General features: G+C 45.9%; 1 protein-coding gene across 1 annotated transcript in view; it reads right to left on the bottom strand.

Annotated features, from left to right (window-relative positions):
• The window catches only part of MYO10 (myosin X), a 285836-nt gene that overhangs the window by 32833 nt on the left and 225090 nt on the right, over window positions 1-27913 (bottom strand). Inside the window, exons 20-26 of the mRNA XM_039463186.2 lie at window positions 20217-20341; window positions 20005-20119; window positions 7942-8048; window positions 5983-6216; window positions 5604-5649; window positions 3727-4602; window positions 2276-2399 (exon numbers count right to left, since the gene is read on the bottom strand). Coding sequence (XP_039319120.1) covers window positions 2276-2399; window positions 3727-4602; window positions 5604-5649; window positions 5983-6216; window positions 7942-8048; window positions 20005-20119; window positions 20217-20341 — 1627 coding nt within the window. The remainder of the gene's footprint in view (window positions 1-2275; window positions 2400-3726; window positions 4603-5603; window positions 5650-5982; window positions 6217-7941; window positions 8049-20004; window positions 20120-20216; window positions 20342-27913) is intronic.

Here is a 27913-nt window from a genome sequence, read left to right as displayed (position 1 = left end):
GACACACATTTAAAATAAGAGAAATAATGAAGAGAATTTTCAAATTAACTTAGGGAACTAAAAATTGAGGAATGGGAATTATATGTTAATAAAAACAGTTAAGATTATTTCTAGCTGAGAAAATCTTAAGATGCTATGATTAAATACTTATTGGATCATGAGGTTCTGATCTGCGATGACATTTTTTTCCTTTGTCAGGCGTTCCAATGCCGGCTACCTCAATGTTTTTCATTCCAACACTCCTACTGAAGTCCACATCAAACAGTGATTTCAGACAACAGAAAAGTCTCCCCTAAACCAAACCTTGTGGGGGTTTCAGGAGCACCTTCGGGCTCCAAAACTGAGGATGGCAGAACCCTGAAAGGCAAATGACTGACAGTCGTCACCAGACCCATGTTTTCCAAGAGGGGCAGGTATGGCAAAAAAGGAATCCAGCAAACAAAGACGCAAGTGAAGAAAACAGAAAAAAAAAAAAATATTAAGGACAACAAAAGAAAAGGTACGGAAAAAAAGGTAAAGAAGTGAACAGAAAGAGAAGCACAGGAAAGAGGAAGGGAACACGAAATAAAAATGTTTTCATGGTGGGGAAGAGGAGGAAAGAAAACGCGAATGAAGAAAGACGGCAGTAAAAAGGAAAGTGGAGAAAAGGGAGGGAGAAGATGAGCTCAAAAACCAAAGATGGGAGAAAGCAGGAAGAGGAGACCTGGGGAGAAGGTTCTCGTATTCCGGCTCTTCTTACTTTCTCAACTGTCTCCCTGCTCCAGTCTACGTCCGTGCAAAAAACAAGACGGCCCCTTCTTTTTAACTATCCATGTAAAACTCCTGCTATAACGTGGTAATGATTATGGTTTCCTATTATCCCTGTCACTGAGTTACGACTCATAAGAATGGGAATAAAGCATAAAAACAAGGTCCCAATTAAATAATGTTCTGGCTGGGCATGGTGGCTCATGCCTGCAATCCCTGCACTTTGGGAGGCCAAGGTGGGAGGACTGCTTGAGGCCAAGAGTTGGAGACGAACCTGGGCAACATAGTGAGATTCCATCTCTATAAAAAATTAGCCTGGGCCGGGCATGGTGGCTCACACCTGTAATCCCAGCACTTTGGGAGGCTGAGGCAGGCGGATCACCTGAGGTCTAGAGTTCAAGACCAGCCTGACCAACATGGAGAAACCCCGTTTCTACTAAAAATACAAAAATTAGCCATGTGTGGTGGTGCATGCCTGTAGTCCCAGCTACTCGGGAGGCTGAAGCAGGAGAATCACTTAAAACCCAGGAGGTGGAGCTTGTGGTGAGCCAAGATTGCACCACTACACTCCAGCCTGGGCAACAAGAGTGAAACTTTGTCTCAAAAAAAAAAAAAAAAAAAAAAAAAAAAATTAGCCTGGCATGGTGGTGTGCGTCTATAGTCCTAGTTTCTATAAAGGTTGAGGCGGGAAGATGGCTTGAGCCTGACTTTGAGACTGCAGTAAGCCGTGCCCACACCACTGCCCTCTAGCTTGGGTAACAGAGCAAGACCCTGTCTTCAATAAATACCTAAACACATAGATAAATACACAGAAAATAATTTTCCAAAAGGAGTGTGCCTCAAGGCCCCTAACTGTTAAGGCTCAGCCAAGTATATTCAAAGGTTAATAACAATTAAAGCACACAATGAAAATGCTCATCATGAAGTGCGTATGGCGAGCACGGAAGACTGTGGCCCTCAGTGAGATCCTCGCTCCCGCCCCATGGACAGCACATCCTTCTAGCCTCTCTAGTATCCCTGGTAGGAGAGAAAATGCAGTTTATCATTAGAATGATTGGGTCTCAACCAATTCCAGCAGTAGCAGCAACACACACATTGGTTTATATGTCTGCATATGTGAGAGAGAGATCAGACAGAGACAGAGAGGGAGACAGCGAAAGAGAAAGTGGGAGAGAGAGGGAATGAAAATAGAATGACGGAGGTGAAAGAGAGCTAAGAAGAAGGGAGAAAGAGGCAGGGAGAGGCAGAGGGGAGGAGGAGGGCTGATCACGGAGGCCCTGGTTGCAAATGCTTTGTCCCGCCACTCTGCACCAAGCCAGGGGAGTCAAGGCTGCGTTCATGCTGGTGGGACCGCATCGCCATGTCACATCAGCATGACAGGGTGTCCCTTCACTCATCTAAGTGGCCCAACACTGAGGTAAGGGTAGCTAGAGTGACTTTCCCAGTCCCCATCCATCAGCCCAGATAAAATAACACCTCCATTTTCCAGTGCTCTCCCCCATCCCCTGTGCGGTGGCTGCAGTCATACCTTTCATGTACAGAAAGCTGTGGAAATACGGCAGAGTGACACAGCTGTACACAGAGTCGCGCCGGTACGAAAGCTCATCATCTGTATCAAACCTGGAGTCAAAATCCTCTTCACTATCTTCAAACTGGACAGAGAGAGAGAGAGAGAGAGAAGTCATTGGTGAGGGAAAAGGCCAGAAAGCAAGCCGCAAAGACACCCAGCATGTGTATCATCATTGAAAAAAATAAAAAAATACAGTTACTCAAGAGGCTGAGGCAAGAGAATCACTTGAACCCAGGAGGCAGAGATCGCAGTGAGCCGAGATTGTGCCACTGCACTCCAGCTTGGGCAAAAGAGCAAGACTCTTGTCTCAAAAAAAGAAAACAGAAAACAGAGAAAGACAAAGAAGCAGTATGCCTGATTTATGGAGCCACACAGATAATTCAGAATTAAAAATACCAACTTTTAAAATCAAATGGTCAGTTGAATTGATACATAAAAGACAAGGCATACTGGAATCTAAAGACTAGCTGCCCTAAAGTTAACACTGCTTTTTAATGCTATAATTTTAATCAAATCATGCAAGAGTTAACCCCCTCTGAATTACTATGTTAAACATGTTTTTAAATCTTTGAAAGTCAAGAGAACATTCAATGCATGACCAAAGGGACAAAATTAAACTATAAATAAATCCATAAACTGGAAAGAGGGCATTTAATCCTGCAGATTCTTCACTTACACCCACTATAAGAAATAACATGTGGTTTGATTGTGAAGTTACTGTAAGGAAAGTTTGCCAATTCACCCCTGACAAGTCTTGTTCCAGTTTAGGGTGTGTCTCATTTCCTAATACAGCCCAGCAAAGCTAAATTTCCATTCAAATTGTTAAGAAAAAGCGGGGAGAGGGAGGAAGAAATAAACAAAAGTTCGATTTAAAAAGCCAGTTTTCAGCCAGGTACGGTGGCTCAGTGTAATCCTGTAATCCCAGCACTTTGGGAAACCGAGGCAGGCACATCGCCTGAGGTCAGGTGTTCAAGACCAGCCCGAGATGAGACCCCCATCTCTACTAAAAATGCAAAAATTAGCTGGGCGTGGTGGCGGATGCCGGTAATCCCAACTACTCAGGAGGCTGAGACAGGAGGATCATTTCAACTCGGGAGGTGGAGGTTGCAGTGAGCTGAGGTCATGCCAATGCACTTCAGCGTGGGCGACAGAGTGAGACTACCTCCAAATAAATAAATAAATAGCCAGTTTCCCCAGGCTTTGGGCCAAACCTGCAATAGGCACATCAAAATTCCACTTAGGAATGCAACTGGCTTGTGGAATGAGAAAAAGGTTCAGGATGATCTAAGACCCCGACTCTGCCATCTTCGTACGCATGTCCCATGGGGCTGTCTTCACCCAACCTGAGGATGCAGCAGGGGTGGGTGTGACCGGCCACGCATGTCCCTGCGTGCCAGGCGCATACTCACCGAGGACTGCGCCCCCTCGGAGCTGAACCGGTAGGCGCCCGAGCTGTTGCAGGTCCCCACGGAGCAGCGGTAGTCGGGGGACCACTGGCTGCCGCAGGAGTTGGAGAAGGTCACGCTGCTGCCCGAAGTGATGGCGCCGTCCTCGTAGTCGTCCTGGTCGTAGTCGTAGTCGCCGTCCGGGGAGGGGAGGTCGCCGGCGTTCTGGGGCATGCAGTAGGTGGACTCGCCGCCGGAGGAGTCGTGCAGGCTGCCGGAGTCCGGCGCCGACGGGGCGAGCAGCACCGTGCTGTCCGCGCTGGGGCTGGTGGGCACCACCGTGTCGTTCATGTACGGGTCCTCCTCCGAAGAGTCGTCGCTGGTCCGGATGCCGCTCGTTCGCTGGTCCGAGTGGCCGTGCTCGCTGGGGTTCGGGGAGTCCTTGAAGGCGTCGTCGTCGGCCTCGAAGCCCTCGTCGACCTCCTCCTCCGGGTAGGGCTGGCTGAAGTTGAAGGTGGGCTTCTCCTCGCACGCGCTCTCAGCCAGCTCGCCGGAAAACTCGCTTCCCACCGACAGGGACCGCTCGATATTCCGGACGCACTCGTCAATTTCGTCGAAATTGAGGGACTCGAGGAACTCCTGGGCCGCCCGGCAGGCTTCCTCCTCCAGCCTGCGGAGCTCCTGGTCCCGCCGCTGCTGCAGCTTCTGCAGGGAAGCCTCGGTCAGGGACAGCTCCTGCTGCTCCTTCATGCGCTGCAGGTCCTCGATTTCTTTCTCCAGACGCAGGATCTCTTCCACCTGCTTGTTTTCCTTCTGTTTCTCCAGTTCACGGGTCAGTTCAGCTTCCTTCTGGCTCTTCTGCAAGGCTTCGCGTTCTTGCTGCTTCCTCGTTTCTTCCTCCTGGACAGAAGCAGAAAGGAGATTTTAGAAGGCTTCAGTACAAAAGTACAAGGCATAGCTTCCCCTTTGCAACCAGGAGGAAACGTGGTCATTGTAAGTTGGACTGTGTCCCCATCAAGTCCACAGGTTGAAGTCCTAACCGCCAATACTGCAAAACGTGACTGAATTTGGAGACAGGGCTTTTTTTTTTTTTGAGATGGGAGTTTCGCTCTGCTGCCCAGGCTGGAGTGCAGGGGCATGATCTCAGCTCATTGCAACCTCTCCCTCCTGGGTTCAAGTGATTCTCCTGGCTCAGCCTCCAGAGTAGCTGGGATTACAGGTGCCCACTACCACGCCTGGTTTTTTTGTATTTTTAGTAGAGACAGGGTTTCACCACATTGGCCAGGCTGGTCTAGAACTCCTGACGTCAGGTGATCCGCCTGCCTCGGCCTCCCAAAGTGCTGGGATTACAGACGTGACCCACTGCATCCAGCCGAGATAGGGCTTTTAAAGGGGCAAGTAGGTTAAAATGAGGTCGGTAGGGTTAGGCTCTAATCCGAGCTGACGGATGTCCTTATGGGGACAGGAGACCAGGACACACAGAGAAGGGATGCTTGAGGACACACTGGGAAGACAGCCGCCTGCAAGCCAAGGAGGAAGCCTCAGGAGAAATTAAACCTAAGGACAACTTGATCTTGCAGTTCCAGCCTCCGGAACTGGGAGAAGATCAATTTCCACTTTTCAACCCACCTGGTCCGTGGTATTTTGTGGCGGGCCCAGCAAACTAACAGGCTGGTTATACCGATTTAGAGAAATTATGCTCTTGTGATGCACATTAAAACGCATTCACTATGCTTTATCCCACTGTAATGGGTCAGAAACTGCATCATAAACACATCCTCTTAAACTGTTCTGTTATCTTTCTACTTTAATTTAGTTTTGAATCCCAGAGTCCAAGCATTAGAAGTGGGAAGGAAGCAGAAATAGAAAAAGAGACGCAAAGTTGTCACCCCGCTCGTTACCTGCTGGGCGCGGAGCTCGGCTTCTCTTCGCGCTCTCTCTCTCTCTCTAAAAATAGTAAAGAACAAGTGAAAATCAACAACAATGATCCCAGAACCACTTTTCAGAGAGCTTTTTAAAACAGCTTTGCCAAACACAGACAGCATGAAAGACAAGAGCCCCTTCCTCTGGCTATGGACTTGTTCTGTGTTATGAATAAAATATTCCCAGAACTGAGTCTTCAATGCTGCCAAAGAATTTTATATTCTAGCCACCAAGAGTTACTGTTTTAAATTGTAGGTTCTGGGGCATCTGCTGGGATTTCTGGCTGCACGGATAGACACTGAGCAGAGCACTCAACATAGATGCTTTTGTTTCATCCCAGCAACAAAGGTACTGCACCTTTCCTCCTCCTCCCGTTTCTTCTTTTCTTCCTCCTCCCGTTTCTTCTTTTCTTCTTGCTCCCTTTTCTCCGCCAGCAACTGTCTGTAAACTCGACGAGCAATCTGACCTCTGAGTTGCTTCTGGAAAACCACGGCTGCCTTTTTCAGGTGCAAAAATCTCCTCCTCAGAAGGAATGCTCTGTAATTCTTCTGTATTATCACTACACAATAAAGGACCTTTCTGTATTGTTTTCTGAAAATGAAAGAAAACAAGAGAATCGTGATTGAAGTAATGAGCCTTTGAGCTATTCAAATGAGCTCACATCAAGGCTGCAAGCCAAAAGAGGACCCAGTTTTAGAATGATACTCTCATTATGGAAACTGGAGAGAACAAGGAGGCCCCTTTGGTCAAAACAAAACAGAAGAAAAACAAAGAAATAATAACAAACAAAACTAAAGTAAGAAGCTATCACTATCTTGGCTAAATAAACACGTGAGCCCTCATGCTGACTTTGGGTAGCCTCAGCAGAGAGTTGCGTAAACAGGACCCAAAGAGATCTGACATATTCTCCTATTCATATGAAAAAAGTCATCGCAGCAGGACAGCTTTGTACTTCAGAAAATGTAACGTGGGTTTTCAAGCGCATAGTGGACGAAACTAAAATGCCTATGAAAAGAAGCTGCCTTGTTCAGCAAACAATTGGAGGATGGGTCTCTGTAGACAAAACGGTACCAATGAAGTAAACAGTCGCGCTGCTATGCCTTTGCTACCTGATGCAGAGGAAGTAGGTAAACAATTTAAATATCAGTAAAAGGCTGGGCATGGTGGCTCACAACCGTAATCCCAGCACTTCGGGAAGCCAAGGCAGGTGGATCCCATGGGCCCAGGAGTTTGAGACTCTCCTGGGAAACATGGAGAGACCCATCTCTAAAATTTTTGTTTTTTTAATTAGCCAGTCTTGGTGGTGTGTGCCTGTGGTCCCAGCTGCTTGGGAGTCTGAGGTGGGAGGACTGCTTGAGCCCAGGAGATCAAGGCTGCATTGAGCCATGATCACGACACTGTACTTACTCCAGCCTTGGCGACAGAGTGAGACCCTATCTCAAATAAATAAATAGATCTAGCCAGGCGCCGTGGCTCAAGCCTGTAATCCCAGCACTTTGGGAGGCTGAGGCGGGTGGATCATGAGGTCAAGAGATCGAGACCATCCTGTTCAACATGGTGAAACCCCGTCTCTACTAAAGATACAAAAAAAAATTAGCTGGGCGTGGTGGCACGTGCCTGTAATCCCAGCTACTCAGGAGGCTGAGGCAGGAGAATTGCCTGAGCCCAGGAGGCGGAGGTTGCAGTGAGCCGAGATGGAGCCATTGCACTCCAGCCTGGGTAACAAGAGCGAAACTCCGTCTCAAAAATAAATAAATAAATAAATAAAAAATAAATAGATCTCAGTAGAGTTCTCTAATGTCACTGTTCGTTCTTTCTTTTTTTGAGACAGAGTCTCGCTCTGTTGCCAGGCTGGAGTGCAGTGGCACAATCTCAGCTCACTGCAACCTCCACCTCCTGGGTTCAAGCAATTTTCCTGCCTCAGCCTCCTGAGTAGCTGGACTACAGGCACGCACCATCATGCCCAGCTACTTTTTGTATTTTTAGTAGAGACGAGGTTTCACCATTTTGGCCAGGATGGTCTTGATCTCTCGATCTCATGATTGGCCTGCCTCAGTCTCCCAAATCGCCGGGATTATAGGCATAAGCCACTGCATCCGGCCTATGTTCTTTCTACTTGAGATGTCAAAAAGTTCAGAGCCCCCTTTCCTACTTGCTGCCCACATCAGGCTAGCTAGGTTTTGGGCATGCTACTAGGAGGCCTGACTTGAGACTCGCCTCAATTAAAAAAACTCAGGCTACTCCACTGGAACACACGGGGAAGGAAGGACACCTCATGGAGCTTTCTGCCTTCTTCCCTCAGCCTGCGGTTCTTACCGAGCCAAGAAGCCCAACACATGGGCCCGAATCACCATGGCCGCGTGGGTCACTTCCTCCTCCCTCCGCTTCTCCAGTTTCTGCTCCAAGGATTCTCGAAGAAAGACCTGCTCAGGAGAAAGTCACATGTCAGAAGCAAAGAACGTGGCCAGCAGAAGGCAGGCATTTCTGAGTCAGAGATATCTTCTGGGGTTAAGGCTTTTTTCTCTCCTTAAGTTTGCTCCAAACTCACATGGCCATGCTTTCTAGAATAGTGCTTTTTAAAGGTTCCACCTGTCACGGGCTAAAACAGTTGCAAAATCCAATAAGATATATTATAAGCAAAAACAAACATGCTGTATAAAAATAAAGTCCCTTTTATGGTTATTGTTACTAGATTCAGTAGGCATAAGATGATAATCAAATTGCTATCTAAGCTTCTAAACAGTTATCACATCATGGACCAGCACAAATAGTTCATAGACCACCACTGGTCACTACAGTGAGTCTATGTAATATGATTCAGAGATACAGAAGCTGAGGAAGGAAAGTAGGAAGGGAGGGAAGCCAGGAGATTTCTAAATTGTTATTTTGCTTTCATGTGGAAATCCTCTCTTTGTGCCTGCTATGTGATTACAATCAGAGCATCTTGGCTTCAAAAACTTAAATGCACACAAAATATTGATGTTAAGAACATAATTCTGAGCCGGGCACGGTGGCTCAAGCCTGTAATCCCAGCACTTTGGGAGGCTGAGGCGGACGATCACGAGGTCGAGAGATCGAGACCATCCTGGTCAACATGGTGAAACCCCGTCTCTACTAAAACTACAAAAAATTAGCTGGGCATGGTGGTGCGTGCCTGTAATCCCAGCTACTCAGGAGGCTGAGGCAGGAGAATTGCTTGAACCCAGGAGGCGGAGGTTGCGGTGAGCCGAGATCGTGCCATTGCACTCCAGCCTGGGTAACAAGAGCGAAACTCCGTCTCAAAAAAAAAAAAAAAAAAAAAAAAAGAACATAATCCTGAAAATTGAGTTTAAAATGAGAACTCCGAGGCCAGGTGCGGTGGCTCATGCCTGTAACCCCACCACTTTGGGAGACTGAAGCGGGCAGATCACAAAGTCAGGAGTTCGAGACCAGCCTGATCAACATGGTGAAACCCCATCTCTACTAAAAATACAAAAATTAGCTGGGCATGGTGGTGCATGCCTGTAATCCCAGCTACTCAGGAGGCTGAGGCAGGAGAATCGCCTGAACCCAGGAGGCCACGGTTGCAGAGAGCCAAGATTGTGCCATTGCACTCCAGCCTGGGCGACAGAGTGAGACTCTGTCTCAAAAATAAATAAGTAAATGAAACATAAAAAACAAAATAAAATGAGAACTGAATTATTTCAGCTCCATCTCAGTTCAGCTATCACAAGCGCAGCAGAATCAGGATTAAAGAAACTGTAGCTGTTTGCTTGCCTAGTTCTGAGAACGGATACTTCCATCCTCTGCTTATCAAATACGTGTCTGGTAATTGGCACTTTGTATCAGCATTCCTAGTTTTTGAAAATACATGAAAATATCAGGACTTTCTCTTGATCAAAGTAGCTTTTAATTTTGCCATTTTTGATTTAATACATGCATAAAAAAATTCTGAATTATTCCGTAAAACAACCAGTATTAAACATTTTCATGCTTTTTTGGTTAACAGTCCACACAGAGGCATTCTGGGGTCTCCACAATTTTCTACTTTATGCTTCCATGAGTCATTCTGGCCTAAAATGGTGCATCATGTTCTCCCGACGGCACATTTTTCCAGGTTCTCTGTGCTCTATCCTCCATGACATTTGGTCAAAAAAGCAAATAAAGAGTCTTACTACCTTGTTGACTCACAGCCGTACCTATTCCTGCTCCTAGTAAAACTCCATCACAAATCATTCTCCTATGAAAGCTCTTCATACAATCCTCTCCTTGTAATACAATTAATATACTCTGTTGGCTGGACACAGTGGCTCATGCCTATAATCGCAGCAATTTGGGAGGCCGAGGCGGGTGGATCACCAGAGGTTAGGAGTTGGAGGCCAGCCTGGCCAACACAGGAAACTCCATCTTTACTAAAAATACAAAAAAATTAGTCGGGCCTGGTGGCAGGTGCCTGTAATCCCAGCTACTCGGGAGGCTGAGGCAGGAGAAGCACTTGAACCTGGGAGGTGGAGGTTGCAGTGAGCTGAGATCGTGCCACTGCACTCCAGCCTGGGCAACAGAGTAAGATTCTGTCTCAAACAAAAACAATACAAAACAAACAAAAAATATATACACATATATATATTCTTATATTCTGTTGCTACAGAAGCTCTAAGTGTAATGTTTGTTGGAAGTGATCATCATTAAAGATGTTCAGAAATACGGAATTCTCTGTACGTATCAAAGCCATATAGCAAAAGCAGTTTTCATCAAGACTGGCCTTTAAAGAAGTATTTCGACTTCTCTTTAAGATTTTTGTTCGGTATTACATATCTTACTCTAATGCTTTTGCTCTTATGGGTGCTTAAAAGGAAAAGTAATAGCCAAACGTAGGCGAAGAGGAAGAAGACACTTTCGTCTCTTATTACCCTTCTTGTGTCTGTGAGCGACACACTGATGAGGTGAACAAGGAGAAACCTTTATGAAGGAACAAAGGTCTTCTCCACCACGGGAAGTCCAAAGAATGTCTTGGTTAGAATCAGAATCAGACAAAGATTTGCTTTAGTTTTAAGTCCATTAAAAAGACAGCTTTATATATATATATTTCTCTCTCTTGATCGGGAGAACATGATGTGCCGTCGAGGGAACATGATGCACCATTTTAGGCCAGAATGACTCATGGAAGCATAAAGTAGAAAATTGTGGAGACCCCAGAATGCCTCTGTGTGGACTGTTAACCAAAAAAGCATGAAAATGTTTGATACTGATTGTTTTAGGGAATAATTCAGAATTTTTTATGCATGTTATTAAATCAAAAATGGCAAAATTAAAAGCTACTGTGATCAAGAGAAAGTATATGCATATACATATATTTAAAGTCAGCTTTCTTTTCCTGCCTATTAAATTATTCTCCCACATCTTTATTTTTTCCTTCACCAAGCTGAAGGGCAAACAAATGGAGAAAATGCTTTTAGGGACCTGTCAGTTTCATTAAGAACATGAACCCTGAATTTAGACAACGACAGAAGGGAAGTCATAGGTTTGGCTGTGTCCCCAGTCAAATCTCATCCTGAACTGTACCTCCCATGATTCCCATGTGTCACCGGAGGGACCCGGGGAGGAGATAACTGAATTATGGAGGTGGGTCTTTCCCATGCTGTTCTTATGATAGTGAGTAAGTCTCATGAGATCTGATGGTTTTATAAAGGGCAGTCCCCCTGCACATATGCTCTTGCCTGCCACCATGTAAGACGTACCCTTGCTCCTCCTTGGTCTTCCGCCATGATGGTGAGGCCTCCACAGCCATGTGGAACTGTGAGTCAATTAAACTTCTTTCCTTTATAAATTACCCAGTCTCACGTATGTCTTTGTTAGCAGTATGAGAAGCAACTAATATATAAACAAGTGTTGCCGTGAGCCCTTGTGTCACCCTGCCATATTCCCAGGTCAGCCGAGACCAAGTTGGCACAACCTGGGGACTGGGAGTGTGGCACCAAAGCAGCTGAGCAAAGGGCGGTGTTCACTCAAGCGCTGCTTGGCTGAGCTTGACTCAACATCCAACAGGAACCGTTTCACATGGCTCTTTTTCACCTTTATCTTAGGTAGCTTAAGATCCTCTAGGTATTCTAGTACACTGTCTTTACAAAAACACTTCCTGCAGGTTTCGTTGCTATAGAACGGACGAAGAAAAGTCTGACACTGAAGTCCAGAGGGTCAGAAAATTCAGTTATCTCCTCCCCAGGTCCCTCCCATGACCCTTGAGTCTTGAGGAATCTTTGAGGCAGTGGGAAAAGTCAAAACCAGGAGGGAGAGGGAGCGGCTGCCCATCTCAGTCACCGTAAGTACAGCTATTCAGCAGGGAAATACATCGCAATCTCCCCATGGGCTGTGCCATGGCACCTCCCACAGCCCTCCTCCACTCCTAGTCCTAGGTAAGAATGCTAGCCTTACAAGAACAGTTACGTTTTACATAAGCCAGCCGGTTCAGACCTGGGGCCATGGTTAATTTTCTGCCTTCAACACTGGCTGCATTTGCCTCTATTGCCTATGGTAGACAATCCTTTACCATAAGACCCAGAAGTTCATTAGAGGCTTGAGGCTTTAAATACAAAGACCTTCTGGTGGCAACAAACCAAAACATCTGCTATCCAACACGTAAATAAAATGCTGGTCAAGATCAAAACTATCAAGAGGGCACAACTCAAATGCTTTGATGCTTACATTTACTTCCTATCTTGTCTGTGGAAAAATAAACTTCTATCTAACTTATACTCCCAACTGCTCACCAATTAAAACTGAACTCCTCTGGGGCCGGGTGCAGTGGCTCATGCCTGTAATCTTAGCACTTCGGGAGGCCAAGGTGAGCGGATGACGGGGTCAGGAGTTTGAGACCAGCCTGACCAACATGGCAAAACTCACTCTGTGTCTACTAAAAATACAAAAAATAGCTGGGCGTGATGGTGCATGGCTGTAGTCCCAGATACTCAGGAGGCTGAGACAGGAGAATCGCTTGAACCCGGGAGGCGAAAGTTGCAGTGAGCCAAGATTGTAACACTGCACTCCAGCCTGGGTGACAGAGTGAGACTCTGTCTGAAAAAAAAAAAAAAAAAAACAAAAAACGGAGAGAGATTCAAGATGGCTGATCACTAGCAGCTCAGGATTGTAGCTTCCAGTGAAAGCGCAGAGGAAGAGAGGATGCTACACTTTCAGATGAATTCTTTTTTTTTTTTTGAGACGGAGTTTCGCTCTTGTTACCCAGGCTGGAGTGCAATGGCGCGATCTCGGCTCACCACAACCTCTACCTCCTGAGTTCAGGCAATTCTCCTGCCTCAGCCTCCTGAGTAGCTGGGATTACAGGCATGCGCCACCATGCCCAGCTAATTTTTTGTATTTTTAGTAGAGACGGGGTTTCACCATGTTGACCAGGATGGTCTCGATCTCTTGACCTTGTGATTCACCGGCCTCGGCCTCCCAAAGTGCTGGGATTAAAGGCATGAGCCACCACACCCGGCCTCAGATGAATTCTTGTTGCTCACTCACCAGGAGATTCCCAGCAGAGGAGCCCCGCGGGTCGCCAGTGTGACTCTTGTGGCCGGCGAGGCAGTTTTGCTTGGCGCCTCAGAGCGTCGGTTCTTGGTGTAGAGTCAGAAAAGCACCATCAATCTTAACGCCGCTGTTTTAGCCAGCGCAGTGGGTTGCTCAGATTTTGGCACTGAGAATCAATACGTTGGACGTCCACTTAGAAACCCAATTACAAAGACGGTAACTATAAAGACCACAGATGGATAAATCTACAATGAAGGGAAGAAAACAGCCAAAAAAGGCTGAGAATACCCAAAATCAGAGTGCCTCTCCCTCAGCAGGGGATCACAGTTCCTCATCAGCAATGGAACAAGGCTTGATGGAGAACGAGTGTGTTCCAATTACAGAAGCAGGCTTCAAAATGTGGATAATGAGAAACTTCTGTGAATTAAAAGAACTTCTGCCGGGCGCAGTGGCTCAAGCCTGTAATCCCAGTACTTTGGGAGGCCGAGGTGGGTGGATCACAAGGTCAAGAGATCGAGACCATCCTGGTCAACATTGTGAAACCCCGTCTCTACGAAAAATACAAAAAATTAGCTGGGCATGGTGGCGCGTGCCTGTAATCCCAGCTACTCAGGAGGCTGAGGCAGGAGAATTGCCTGAACCCAGGAGGTGGAGGTTGCGGTGAGCCGAGATCGCGCCATTGCACTCCAGCCTGGGTAATAAGAGTGAAACTCCGTCTAAAAAAAAAAAAAAGAACTTCTAACCCAATCCAAAGAAACTAAGAATTTTGAAAAAAAGGTTTGATGAAATGTTAACAAGAATACACAATTTAGAGAGGAATATAAGTGAATTGATGGAGCTGAAAAACACAATACGAGAACTTCGTGAAGTATGCACAAGTTTTAACAGCCGAATTGATCAAGCAGAAGAAAGGATATCAGAAGTCAAAAACCAACTTAATGAAATAAAACGAGAAGACAAGATTAGAGAAAAAAGGATAAAAAGGAACGAGCAAAGTCTCCAAGAAATACGGGACTCTGTGAAAAGACCTAATCTACGTTTGATAGGTGTACCTGAATGTGACGAAGAGAATGAATCCAAGCTGAAAAATATGCTTCAGGATATTATTCAGGAAAACATTCCCAACCTAGCAAGGCAGGGCAATATTCAACTCCAGGTAATACAGAGAACACCACAAAGATATTCCTCAAGAAGACCAACCCCAAGGCACATAATCGTCAGATTCACCAGGGTTGAAATGAAGGAGAAAATACTAAGGGCAGCCAAAGAGAAAGGTCAGGTTACCCACAAAGGGAAGCCTGTCAGACTTACAGCAGATCTCTCAGCAGAAACCCTACAAGCCAGAAGAGAGTGGGGGCCAATATTCAATATCCTTAAAGAAAAGAACTATCAACCAAGAATTTCACATCCAGCCAAACTAAGCTTCATAAGCGAAGAAAAAATAAAATTTTTTGTGAAGAAGCAAGCACTCAGAGATTTCATCACCACCAGGCCTGCTTTACAAGAGCTTCTGAAAGAACCACTACACATAGAAAGGAACAAACAGTATCAGCCTTTCTAAAAAATACCAAAAAGTAAAGAGCATCAATATAGTGAAGAATTTACATCAACTAATGAGCCTAAAACCCATTGGTATGCTGCATCCAGACCCATCTCACATGCAAGGATACACAAAGACTCAAAACAAAGGGATGGAGAAAGATTTACCAACCAAACGGAGAGCAAAAACAAATAAATAAACAAAAGGCAGAAGTTACAAATTTTGCCTCTGATAAAATAGTCTTTAAAGCAACGAAGATCAAAAGAAGCAAAGAAGGACATTATATAATGATAAAAGGATCAATGCAACAACAAGAAGAGCTAAAGATCCTAAATATATACGCACCCAATACAGGAATACCCAGACATACAAGACTTATAAAGAGACTTAGACTCCCACACGATAATAGTGGGAGACTTCAACATTAATATTAGACAGATCAATGAGACAGAAAATTAACAACGATATCCAGGACTTGAACTCAGATCTGGAACAAGCAAACTTAATTAACATTTATGGAACTCTCCACTTTAAATACACAAAATACATACTCTTATCAGTACCACATCATATCAACTTACAAGTTTAAATGAAATATTGGTTGGCTCCTTGTGATTTTCTTCCCTCATTTTTTTTATGTCTCCTTTATTAAGCACAATTATAGGCATATCCATGTTTAAACTGCATTCTAGCCTGCGCAATAAAGCAGTACCCCCATTCTCTCTCCCTCTTCCTCTTTCTCTTTCTTCCTCTTCTTTATTCTTTTTTAAATTATTTTTTTTCCTTTCTCTGTTTCTTTCTTTCTTTAAAAAAAAAAAAAAAAAAAAAAAAAAGGCTGGGTGTGGTAGCTTATACCTGTAATCCCAGCACTCTAGCACTCTGGAAGGCTGAGGCAGGCAGAACACAAGGTCAGGAGTTCGAGACAAGCCTGGCCAACATGGGGAAACTTTCTCTCTACTAAAAATACAAAAAAATTAGCTGGGCATGGTGGTGTACGCCTGTAATCCCAGCTACTCAGGAGGCTGAGGCAGGAGAAGTGCATGAACCTGGGAAGCAGAGGTTGCAATAAGATGAGATTGTGTCACTGCACTCCAGCCTGGGCGACAGAGAGGGACTCCATCTCAAAAACAAATAAACAAAAAACTAAACTCTTTAAAAACTTCTTCTGGAATACTTCCTTGATCATTTCAATCCATAGGGATCTCTCTCTCTTGTAGAAGCTGTTCCCTTACTCCTTTAAAAATACTGTACTGCGGCCGGGCGCGGTGGCTCAAGCCTGTAATCCCAGCACTTTGGGAGGCTGAGGCGGGTGGATCACAAGGTCGAGAGATCGAGACCAACCTGGTCAACATGGTGAAACCCGTCTCTACTAAAAATACAAAACATTAGCTGGGCATGGTGGTGCGTGCCTATAATCCCAGCTACTCAGGAGGCTGAGGCAGGAGAATTGCCTGAACCCAGGAGGCAGAGGTTGCGGTGAGCCGAGATCGCGCCATTGTACTCCAGCCTGGGTAACAAGAGCGAAACTCCGTCTCAAAAAAAAAAAAAAAAAAAAAAATACTGTACTGCATGATTCAATTCATCCACGTGTGTGAATGTCTTATCTTCCAACATAATGAACTAAAGACAACGTCCATGTCTGTGTCCCCTGTGCCACACTACATCCCAAGCCTGCTTGCCTTCAGCCTGATTTCTGTAACATAAACTCTAAGTGAAGTTGGATTGGTACCTGGAGCCCAGAAGAGACTGTTAATGGCCAGGGTGAGTTTGAATGATCTCTAATGTTACTCCACTGTATAAGACAGTAAGACAGGTGGGAAGTGATCCGTTTACAGGGAATGCAATTTCTTTTTGCTTTAGAGACAGGGTCTCCGTCTGTCCCCAGGCTGGAGTGCAGTGGCATGATCAGGGCTCACTGCAGTCTTGACCTCCTGGGTTTGAGCAATCCTCCCACTCTAGCCACCCAAGTAGCTGGAACTACGGGCACACGCCACCACACCTGGCTGCCTGGCTAATTTTTCTGAATTTTAGTAGAGAAAAGGTCTCACTATGTTGTCCAGGCTGGCCTCAGACCCCTGGGCTCAAGCATCCTGCCTCAGCCTCCCAAAGTGCTGGAATTACTGGTGTGAACCACTGTGCCTGACCTACAATTTCTTTTTGATTAAAAGAAAAAAAATAAGAGCAGACTCTATTACACTGCCAAGAGCTCCACTTGAGCCATTTTCTTTAGCAAGTTTTCCTACCTGAATAAATGTATGACATCTTGTGTCCCCTCTTACTGTGTGTCAGCACTTCACAGATACTGATTAAGCTCAGCACCATCTAGAACAGGCGTCCCCAAACTGCGGCCCCCTGAGGCCATTTATCCGCCCCCCCGCCGCACTTCAGGAAGGGGCATCTCTTTCTTCGGTGGTCAGTGAGAGGAGCACAGTATGTGGCGGCCCTCCAACAGTCTGAGGGACAGTGAACTGGCCCCCTGTGTAAAAAGTCTGGGGACGCCTGATCTAGAATGAACAATCAGGTCTATATGCTCTGCTGGGTGACTGCAGAGAAGCCAGCAGCAAGACTGCAGGGCAGCATATTGAGGGGCTAAGAATAGGATGACCTGGGATGACGGGGGGGCGCTTAACCCAGCCGTAGGGTACACTGAAGAATATCAAAAAAGGAGTCCTGTCAAAGTCTACATCTAGGCCGGGCGCAGTGGCTCACGCCTGTAATCCCAGCACTCTGGGAGGCCGATGCGGGCGGATCACAAGGTCAAGAGATCGAGACCATCCTGGTCAACATGGTGAAACTCCGTCTCTACTGAAAATACAAAATATTAGCTGGGCATGGCGGCGCGTGCCTGTAATCCCAGCTACTCAGGAGGCTGAGGCAGGAGAATTGCCTGAACCCAGGAGGCGGAGGTTGCGGTGAGCCGAGATCGCGCCATTGCACTCCAGCCTGGGTCACAAGAGTGAAACTCCGTCTCAAAAAAAAAAAAGTCTACATCTAAGTCGAGACCTAAGGATGAGTGGGTTACAGAGTGAGTGGAGAGTAAGATTCCAGGCAGAGAGACCTAACACCTGCGGGAGGCGTACCCTCAGGTGTCCCCCAGTGGGTTACACCCCTCTTTAATCTTCCTGAGCATGGGTGGAACCCGGGACTTCCTTCTAGCCAGTAGACTGCAGCAAAGGCGATGGGATGTCACTTCGTGAGAACATTGTATCATTTAACACTCCATCCTACCCTGCAGCATGCGGTTGTCCTGCTGGCACGAAAGACGTGAGCTGCCATGTGGTGAGGGGGCCATGTGGCAAGGAACTTTGCGGGCTTCTAGAAGCTGTGAGTGGTTCCCAGCTAACAACCAGAAAGAAAACAGGCACTTCAGTCCTGCAAACACAGAGAAAGAATTCTGCCAATGACCAAGTGAGCCTGGAAGACACCCTGAGGTCCAGAAAGAACAAAGCCCCGAGATACAACGACTGCAGGCTTGGGGGACTCTGATCAGAGGATCAAGCTCAGGGGGCCCCAGCTCTGACCCTTAAATACTATGAGACAGTCAATGTGTGTTGTTAAAGCCACAAAGTTTGCAGTAATGTATTACAGACCAACAGCTACCTCATGTGATCATCTCCGCATGCCATCTCTACCCTATTTTGTGTTTGTATCTTAAATCCCTCAGCAATAAAACATTCCCCTGGAGCAGGGAGATGGGTCCATCCTGCCTTTCCCTTGCTGAATGGCCAGGAGGTGATGCCTAAGTACCTGTCATCAGTCTCACATTGGTCAAACTGCAAGACATATGTCTCTCTCTCCCTGCTTTCTCCCTCTTTCCCTTCCTCTTTTTATAAAGCACTGAAGCTCCTAGATTAAGGCCAGGTGCAGTGGCTCACGCCTGTAATCTCAGCACTTTGGGAGGCCGAGGCACGTGGATCACGAGGTGAGGAGTTCAAGACCAGCCTGACCAACATGGTGAAACCCCATCTCTACTAAAAATATAAAACTTAGCTCAGCATGGTGGCGTGCACCTCTAATCCCAGTTATAGGGAGGCTGAGGCAGGAGTACTGCTAGAAACAGGACGTGGGAAGCAGAGGTTGCAGTGAGCCAAGACCGTGCCACTGTACTCCAGCCTATGCTACAGAGCTAGATTCCGTCTCAAAAAACAAAAACCCACAAAAACCGCCTAGATTAAAAACAGCATACTACGAGTGGAAGCTTCCAAATACTTCTCTGACATTGCACTACTGTGTGTCAGGGCAGGGGATCAGGAATGAGGATTCATTCTTCCTTTTGAGGACACACGTGTCCTCAGCTGCTTGCATTTCTGTGTCGAGCCACACTGCTGTCTTTCCCATGTGACAAGTCACTGGAGTTGGGTGGGGAATGAGAGTGAAGCCAAATGAGATCCTTGGCAGTTTCTGATACCGAAAGAAGAAGTTATGCAACAAATGTTATGATTAATCTTTGATGTTTAGGCCAGACTGCCCACTACTCAGCTCCTATCTGGAATGAGGGGTGAAGGGGCCTCTGCCCCAACAGCATGTTCAAAAGGAGACTTTCTGCCAGGCATGGTGGTTCACACCTGTAATCCCAGTACTTTGGGAGGCTGAGGCGGGTGGATCACAAGGTCAGGAGTTCAAGATCAGCCTGGCCAATATGGTAAAAATACAAAAATTAGCTGGGCATAGTGGTGCGCACCTGTAGTTCCAACTGCTCAGGAGGCTGAAGCAGAAGAATCGCTGGAACCCGGGCTGTGGAGATTGCAGTGAGCCGAGATGGTGCCACTGCACTCCAGCCTGGGCAACAGAGCGAGACGCCAACTTAAAACACACACACACACACACACACACACACACACACACACACACACAAACACACAAGCAGATTTTTTTTTTGCCTTCTGGACTGAGTTTTTGACAACCGCTAGGATTTCAGATCGGCTACTGATGTCTCGCTCAACAGCTATTCTGGTTGCAGGGATAAAAGCCAGCATATGAATTAGAGAAAGTTAGAGAAGGGTCTGAGGTATCACTTCTTAGACATGGGGGGCTGCCTCATACTTCCAAAGCACTGTTACTCATCTGCCAACATTTGCTGACTGCCTGAACAAATACACACACACAAACAATTAGGATGAGATGTTTCAACCTGTTCCTAATGAAACAAAGTCAAGGACTTCAAATAAAACAGTAACTGTTTGGAAGACAAAAGGTTATGGCAGGCATGGCAACGGGAGCATCTTCGGGCCATATGACATCTTCTCAGCAGTGTCATATGGCCCGAAACCCCTGAGCATCACCCGGACATCTGTCGGGGGTTCGATGGGAGCTGCTCTTTCTCCGCGCCCTACCTTGGTCTTCCCCAGCTGCCATTCGCTGTTGGAGGCATCGTAGAGCTGCAGCAGGCTCGTGCACTTTCCTCGGACATCCTCGGGCAGAGCCAGGTTCCTCATCAGCACTTTATACCTGCAACGTAAAGACACACGGGGTCACCTCCTGCGATGATTTCCTGTTTTCCCCAACCCCTTTGAAAAGAAGGAGGATCCATTCGGCTCCCTCTTGCCTTTTGTAGAAGTCTTGAAAGGGTCTTCGGACCGCATACCCAGCTTTGCGGATTCTCACCGTCTCCAGCATCCCTGAGTACCGCAGCTGGTTCAGCACCACCGCCTGGTCAAACTGGTCTGGCATCTAAACCATGCAAAAAGTTGGGACAGCATTAGAAAAGACGGAATTCGATGAGACAGACTTAAGGAAGCCACCTCCATCAATGGTCTATCCCTGCTTCAAAACACATACAAGAGTCTTGAACCTATACAGAAATACAGACTAGCACATAACGCCAGTGGAACCATCACCTCGCTTTAGCAACCATCACCCCTGCCAATCTGCCCCATCCACAAGCTACTTCCTCCCTCCCCTTATATTTAAGAAAGTCCCAAACAACACATCATCTCATTTGCAAAGATTCTAGCATATGTCATGTGTTAATAATATAACAACACTATGATCACATCTTAAAAGATATCAATAATTCCTTTTTATTAATACCCATGTTCACATTTCTGGCTGTAGCACAAATATCATACATGTACTGCCACTTTAAAATCTATTTTTTTCCCAAAAAATCTAGTCATACAAATGTCACCTTCTTTTACTTTTTTTTTTTTTTTTTGAGACGGAGTCTCGCTTTGTCACCACGCTGGAGTGCAGGGGCGCAATCTCAGCTCACTGCAACCTCCACCTCCCGGGTTCGAGCAATTCTCCTGCCTCAGCCTACCAAGTAGCTGGGACTACAGGCACATGCCACCATGCCCAGTCAATTGTTTTGTATTTTTAAGTAGAGACAGGGTTTCACCATGTTAGCCAGGATGGTCTTGATCTCTTGACCTCGTGATCCACCTTCCTTGACCTCCCAAAGTTCCGGGATTATAGGCGTGAGCCACCACACCGGCACTTTCTTTTACGTTTTAAACTTTAATTTAAAGGCTTATTTACCTAAGAACACAGTGACTCAGTGAGGGGTGGATACCCACAGTGCAGCGGGTGGGGTGGAGAAGGCGAGATGACCACATGCTGGCTAGTGGAGAAGACACAGGAGTGAAAACAGTTTGATGGGCCAGGCATGGTGGCTCACGCCTGGAATCCTAGCACTTTGGGAGGCTGAGGTAGGCGGATCACCTGAGGTCGGGAGTTGGAGACCAGCCTGACCAACATGGTGAAACCCCATCTCTACTAAAAATACAAAAATCAGCTGGGTGTAGTGGTGCATGCCTGTAATCCCAGCTGCTTGAGAGGCTGAGGCAGGAGAATCACTTGAACCGGGAGGCGGAGGTTGCAATGGGCCGATATCACACCATTGCACTCCAGCCTGGGTGAGAGTGAGACTGTCTCATAAAAAAAAAAAAAGAGTTTGATTTTGTTCAAATTCTAGTCAAATACCCATTTATTGAGAGCTCCATACTATGACCATTAAATAAAGTGAGCCTGAGAACACACAAATTAAAGACAGATTCAAAGCCAAGACTTAATGTTCTGAAATGTGTTCTCTTATTTGCTCAGCTGCCAAACAAACTGGTAACTGGTGCCAGGACAATAGGTTTTCAGGGGAAAGCAAAAAAGTGGGCCATTTAGGGACTTTGGGGACAGTGGTTTGTTTTTTTAATCCACCCACCCGTTCCCTTTAATTAAGCTGCATGTTGTTATCCTACACAACTGTGAATGCAACGGCACCAAAATAGAGCCCTAGGACCTCATTGTTAAAAAATACAAGAAGAATGCAAAGTGGCTTAATTTGTGACCCTTTAAAATGCAGTCAGTCATTAACACAAAATTAGGCGTAAAGCCATGTTATTCTGCAAGCTCTCAAAACTGACAAAAAATAAATTTCCAGAATGTCCCTCACAGCTTTTGATGGAAGAGCTGCCATCAGCTCTAGTGGGCTGACCTCTCTCATATTTAATTTCTTCTACAAACACTGTGGTCAAATGGTCTTTACTTAGCAGTATTCCAACCAAGTGCAGCCAGCAAATTACAGCAAACGTCCAAAGAACTGTGGTTCTCTGCTTTTTAAGTCTTGATTATTTAAATGATCCTTAGAAAAGGAAGTCATAAAAATATAAAAACAAAATTACCCTTGGTGACTCTTACCCTGTATCTCTGGATTTAAAAATGTGGGTTAGGGGGTGGGTGGCTGTTCTGAAGGCATTTGGTTACAATGCTTTTGTGATATTTATTTGGGAATATAATCTAACTAGCAGAAACCTACAAAGACTAGTATAGAGCAAACATAAAAGCAACACTGAATAAAGTATCTGACTTACTCAACTTTGCTAAATTTATACTGCCAGAGAAGCCTTCTACGTTTAATATTTAATCACTTGATGCTCAAAGACTTTCATCCAAAATCTCTCTCTCTCTCAGGCTTTCACCGTTCCTGCAGCCGACCTTCCTCCCAATCTCTAGTGAACAAAGTCTGTGTGATTCTCCATTCCGGCGCTCCACTTATTAAAACTAAAGGTATTATGCCAAAAGGGCCTCCCCATTCAAAAAGTTCAGCCACACTCACCATCTTCCTGTCTCTCCGAGGGGCAGTCCACCTTTCAGTTTGGCTCTGGGGCCAAAATTCATATGGAAAACAACTGCCACACTGACCTTTTCCCCGCAGCCAAAGACATGGAACAATAATGAACACCATTCCTGTGCTTTAAAAAGTGCCCGGTCGCCATGACAACCCCTTCCATTCTCGGGCTAATTAGTGTGGTGTGGCTGTAGGATTCGATACAGCCCGGGGAGGGGAGGGGAGGGGAGGGGAGCCCGGGGCGACCGCGAGTTCCAGGCTCCCATCGCGATTGGGTCTCTGCCCCTTTCCAGTAACTTAACCAGGGGAGGGGGATCTATAGGCTGATTGTCGCCCCGGGCAACCCACCCTGCGATCACGAGGGTAGATTTCCATTGGTGGTTCTCTTCTTATCTGCAATTTCCTTTTCTGTTGAATCCAGTGTTCCAAGATGACACAGTTGGAGGTGGATAAGGCACTTCACCTTTTCAAAACTTCCCTGCTCCTCTCCACTGCTAACTGGTTTTCCAGAAGCTGAGTTAACTCCAACAAAGACTGCCTGCAGTGTGCTGACAGGGAAGTCTCATGGTGACAAACAGATTGGAGTTGCGAAGAAACAGCCCCTAACCCGGGGCGATTACAGTTACTTGATCTGTTTACTGAATATTTATTGAACACATACTATGTGCAAGGTTTTGTGATTCATGATCAGGGAAGTTTTTTTTTTTTTTTTTTTTTTGAGACGGAGTTTCGCTCTTGTTACCCAGGCTGGAGTGCAATGGCGCGATCTCGGCTCACCGCAACCTCCGCCTCCTGGGTTCAGGCAATTCTCCTGCCTCAGCCTCCTGAGTAGCTGGGATTACAGGCATGCGCCACCACGCCCAGCTAATTTTTTGTATTTTTAGTAGAGACGGGGTTTCACCATGTTGACCGGGATGGTCTCGATCTCTCGACCTCGTGATCCACCCGCCTCGGCCTCCCAAAGTGCTGGGATTACAGGCTTGAGCCACCGCGCCCGGCTTTTTTTTTTTTTTTTTTTTTAAAGGTGGAAGCTGTGTTTCATTTCCAAGGACTCTACAATTTAGGAGGGTGGACAGGTACATCAGTACTTATATAGCAGAAAGCCCAATATTAAATTATAATTAAAACTTAAAATTAAGTTCCTTGGGAATATAGGAGTGAGAAAAATACTGAGGGGGGAAGGGGAGTGCACAGGTTTCAACTAGAGCTTGGACTCTTAAAATGCTGGAGGGAAGGGGCATTTCCCATAGAGAAAAAAACAGGAAGAAAAGCCCAGAGGAACCTGGCAGGTTCAGTCGACAGAATGGACTGGAACAGAAGGAGGTGCGGAAGGACCTGGGTGGAAGATGGATACACGGTTCTTGTATTCAAGATAAGAAAGAGTCATACAGGCTCACTGGAGACTCACAGTTGAGACCATCCGGGTCAGAACTGGGCTGTGTAAGGGTCCCCCTGGTGCCAGCAACAGCACTAGGAATAAGACCATCCCTGAATGGGCGGGTATATTCTGATAGCATGCATGTCATAAAAATGTCATACGACCATTAAAAAAGAAGACCAAGGCCAGGCGTGGTGGCTCACGCCTGTAATCCCAACACATTGGGAGGCCAAGGCCAAGGCAAGCGGATCACAAGGTCAGGAGATCAAGACCATCCTGGCCAACATGGTGAAACCCCGTCTCTACTAAAAACACTAAAAAAGTAGCTGGGCATGGTGGCACATGCCTGTGGTCCCACCTACTCCGGAGGCGGAGGCAGGAGAATCACTCGAACCTGGGAGACAGACTGCAGTGAGCCAGGATCGCGCCACTGCACTACAGCCTACGACAGTGCGAGACTCCATCACAAAAAAAAAAAAAAAAAAAATTTAAAGAATAAAATTGGCCAATTGGACAAAACACACAGATACACACACAGACAAAACACAAAAGATCAAACTGAAGACATTACTCTAGGGCCCTTCACAAGGTATTACTGTGTGGGAAAAGCAAACTATGAAGAATCTTTAAAAAAAAACAGATGGCCAGCCGGGCGCAGTGGCTCAAGCCTGTAATCCCAAAGCCTGTAATCCCAGCACTTTGGGAGGCCGAGGCGGGTGGATCACAAGGTCGAGAGATCGAGACCATCCTGGTCAACATGGTGAAACCCCGTCTCTACTAAAAATACAAAAAAATTAGCTGGGCATGGTGGCACGTGCCTGTAATCCCAGCTACTCAGGAGGCTGAGGCAGGAGAATTGCCTGAGCCCAGGAGGCGGAGGTTGCGGTGAGCCGAGATCGCGCCATTGCACTCCAGCCTGGGTAACAAGAGCGAAACTCCGTCTCAAAAAAAAACAGATGGCCACTCCTGCTCTATCTATATATATGTATATATGTGTATAAACAGTCATGCACCACAGAATGATGTCTCAGTCAACAACAGACTACAGATATGGCAATGGTGCCATGAGATTGTAACCCTGTATTTTTTTTCTTTCTTTTTTTTTTTTTTTTTTGAGACTGTGTCTCATTCTGTCACCCAGGTTGGAGTGCAGTGGTATAATCTCAGCTCACTGCAACCTCCGCCTCCCGGGTTCAGGCGATTCTCCTGCCTCAGCCTCCTCAGTAGCTGGAATTAAAGGTGCCTCCCACCACCTCCAGCTAGTTTTGGTATTTTTAGTAGAGACGAGGTTTTACCATGTTGGCCAGGCTAGTCTCGAACTCCTGACCTCAGGCAATCTGCCTGCCTTGGCCTCCCAAAGTGCAGGGATTACAGGTGTGAGCCATCATGCCCAGCCTGTTATCACTGTATTGTTATTGTGCCTTTTCTATGTTTAGGTATGTTTAGTTGCTGTGTTCAACTGCCCATAGTCTCGTACAGTAATGTGCTGTAGGGGACTGCAGCCTAGGAGCAATGGGTCACACCATATAGCTAGGAGTGTCGTAGGCTGCCCCATCTGGGTTTGTGTGAGTGCACTCTGTGATGTTTGCACAACGATGAAGAGAAATGGAAAGACACAGGCCAGTAGTTACTGCATGGCGGTGGGGGCGGGGAGGGACCCAGCTCAGAAAAAAAAAAGAGAAAGAAAAAAATCAGACTGCACTCAAAGAAGGAAACAGTCACATATGTCATGTGAAATTTTCTGTAGGATTATATCTTTGAAGGAATTTTAAAATGGCATTTTTTTACAGGAGAAACAAGCAGATGGAGGCTTCTGGAGGTCCTTCATGGAACAGAGTGAAGTAGGAACAGCTGAGTAGCTGCTGCCTTCAGGGTAGGGGGACGACTTTAAAGTGGAAACCACCTGCCCAATGTCCATGAACTAACCCATGGAGAGAACAGACTTGGTATTTATCATTATCATGTGCGTAATAAGCACCTAACGATGCAACATTAACTGGCCATACAAAGGAATGAAGTCCTGACACATGAGACAACATGGGTGAGCCTTGACAACATTACGCTGAGGGAAAAGCCAGTCACAGTCACAAAAGACACACATGACATGATTGCATTTATATATACGATGCCCAGAACAGGGAATTCTATGGAAACGGAAAGTCAATTCTGGTGGTTGCATGGGGATAGGGACATAGGACACTGGGTAGGTGGCTAAAAGGCAATTGCTTTACGTATCTGTGAATATTTTTTAAACTGACTGAATTGCACATTTTAAATAAGTTAATTACATAACATGAGAACTATAGCTGGGCCAGGTGCGGTGGCTCACATCTGTAATCCCAGCACTTTGAGTACTGTATCTCAAAAAAGCTGTTAGAAATTTTTTTTTTTATTACATTGAGGCTGGGTGCAGTGGCTCATGCCTGTAATCCCAACACCTTGAAAGGCCGAGGCAGGTAGACTGACTGAGGTCAGGAGTTCGAGACCAGCCTGACCAATACGGAGAAACCCCATCTCTACTAAAAATACAAAAATTAGCTGGGCATGGTGACATGTGCCTGTAGTTCCAACTACTTGGGAGGCTGAGGCAAGAGAATTGCTTGAACCCGGGAAGCAGAGGTTGCAGTAGCCGAGATTACACCACTGCACCTTAGCATGGGGACAGAGTGACATTCCATCTTTAAAAAAAAAAAAAAAAAAAAGTACATTAAGTATCATGCTAACACTGAGACATTTAAAATGGACAAGGGATGGATGGAAGAGAAAGTTTGTGTCCTGGAGACAGGATGAAATCTATGTAGTTTTAATATATACTTTGGATAATTTAATCCTACTAAAAATAATTAGAAATACTTCTTTCCAGCTAGGCACAGTGGCTCACACCTATAATCCCAGCACTTTGAGAAGCTGAGGAGTGTGGATCACCTGAGTTCAGGAGTTCGAGACCAGCCTGACCAACATGGTGAAACCCCCTCTCTACTAAAAATACAGAATTAGCTGAGCATGGTGGTACATGTCTATAATCCCAGCTACTAAGGCGGCTGAGGCAGGAGAATCACTTGAACCTGGGAAGCGTAGGTTGTAGTGAGGAGGGATCAAGCCATTGCACCCAGCTTGGGCAACAAGAGCAAAACTTCGTCTCAAAAAAAAAAAAAAAGAAATACTTCTTTCCATACAAGCTGAAAACTACGATTTCAGAATGCTTAGATGATTAATAATGATTAGTAACAGGGCACTCTAAACCATCCACAAAAATCAATTACAGACAAGCCTTACCTCCTACAGCTTAAAATTTAAATAAGGAGCAACAGAGGTGCTGACAAACAGGGACACCAAGAGCAGGGAGGGTGCTTCCCAGTGAAGACAGAAATGCATTTATTTAAGCATCAATGAATCCAATTGCCCCGAACATTACCGAGCCTTCCATAATTTCATAAACAGTGCCTGACAATAAGAAGTGTAACAGTGGATTTGAAAACAGCCATTTGCCTATGGTAAGGGGACATTCAATCTGTGCTTATTTAATGAAAGAAAATACAGTGAGTTTATTATCTGTGGACCATTAAAGTTCTGTTTTTCAGCATTTGAGGATCTTGCAAAAACCAACCAAGGCATCCGAGTAGAGCCCAGGAAGGGGTGGTTGGGGGTGGCAGGAAGCCAGCCTGTCACACAGGGGCCATGGGTTTTTCCAGAACCAGCCAGGATTTTAGGGAAAAGCCATTTTGTAGATGAAGGGACTAGAAATGACAAAGGCAAAATGACTTGTTCAAACTAGTTTTATTTTTCTAAGATGGAATTTCACTCG

Source organism: Saimiri boliviensis, chromosome 1, assembly GCF_048565385.1.
Source record: "Saimiri boliviensis isolate mSaiBol1 chromosome 1, mSaiBol1.pri, whole genome shotgun sequence".
Lineage (NCBI taxonomy): Eukaryota > Metazoa > Chordata > Mammalia > Primates > Cebidae > Saimiri > Saimiri boliviensis.
This window is presented reverse-complemented; position numbering and strand designations above follow the sequence as displayed.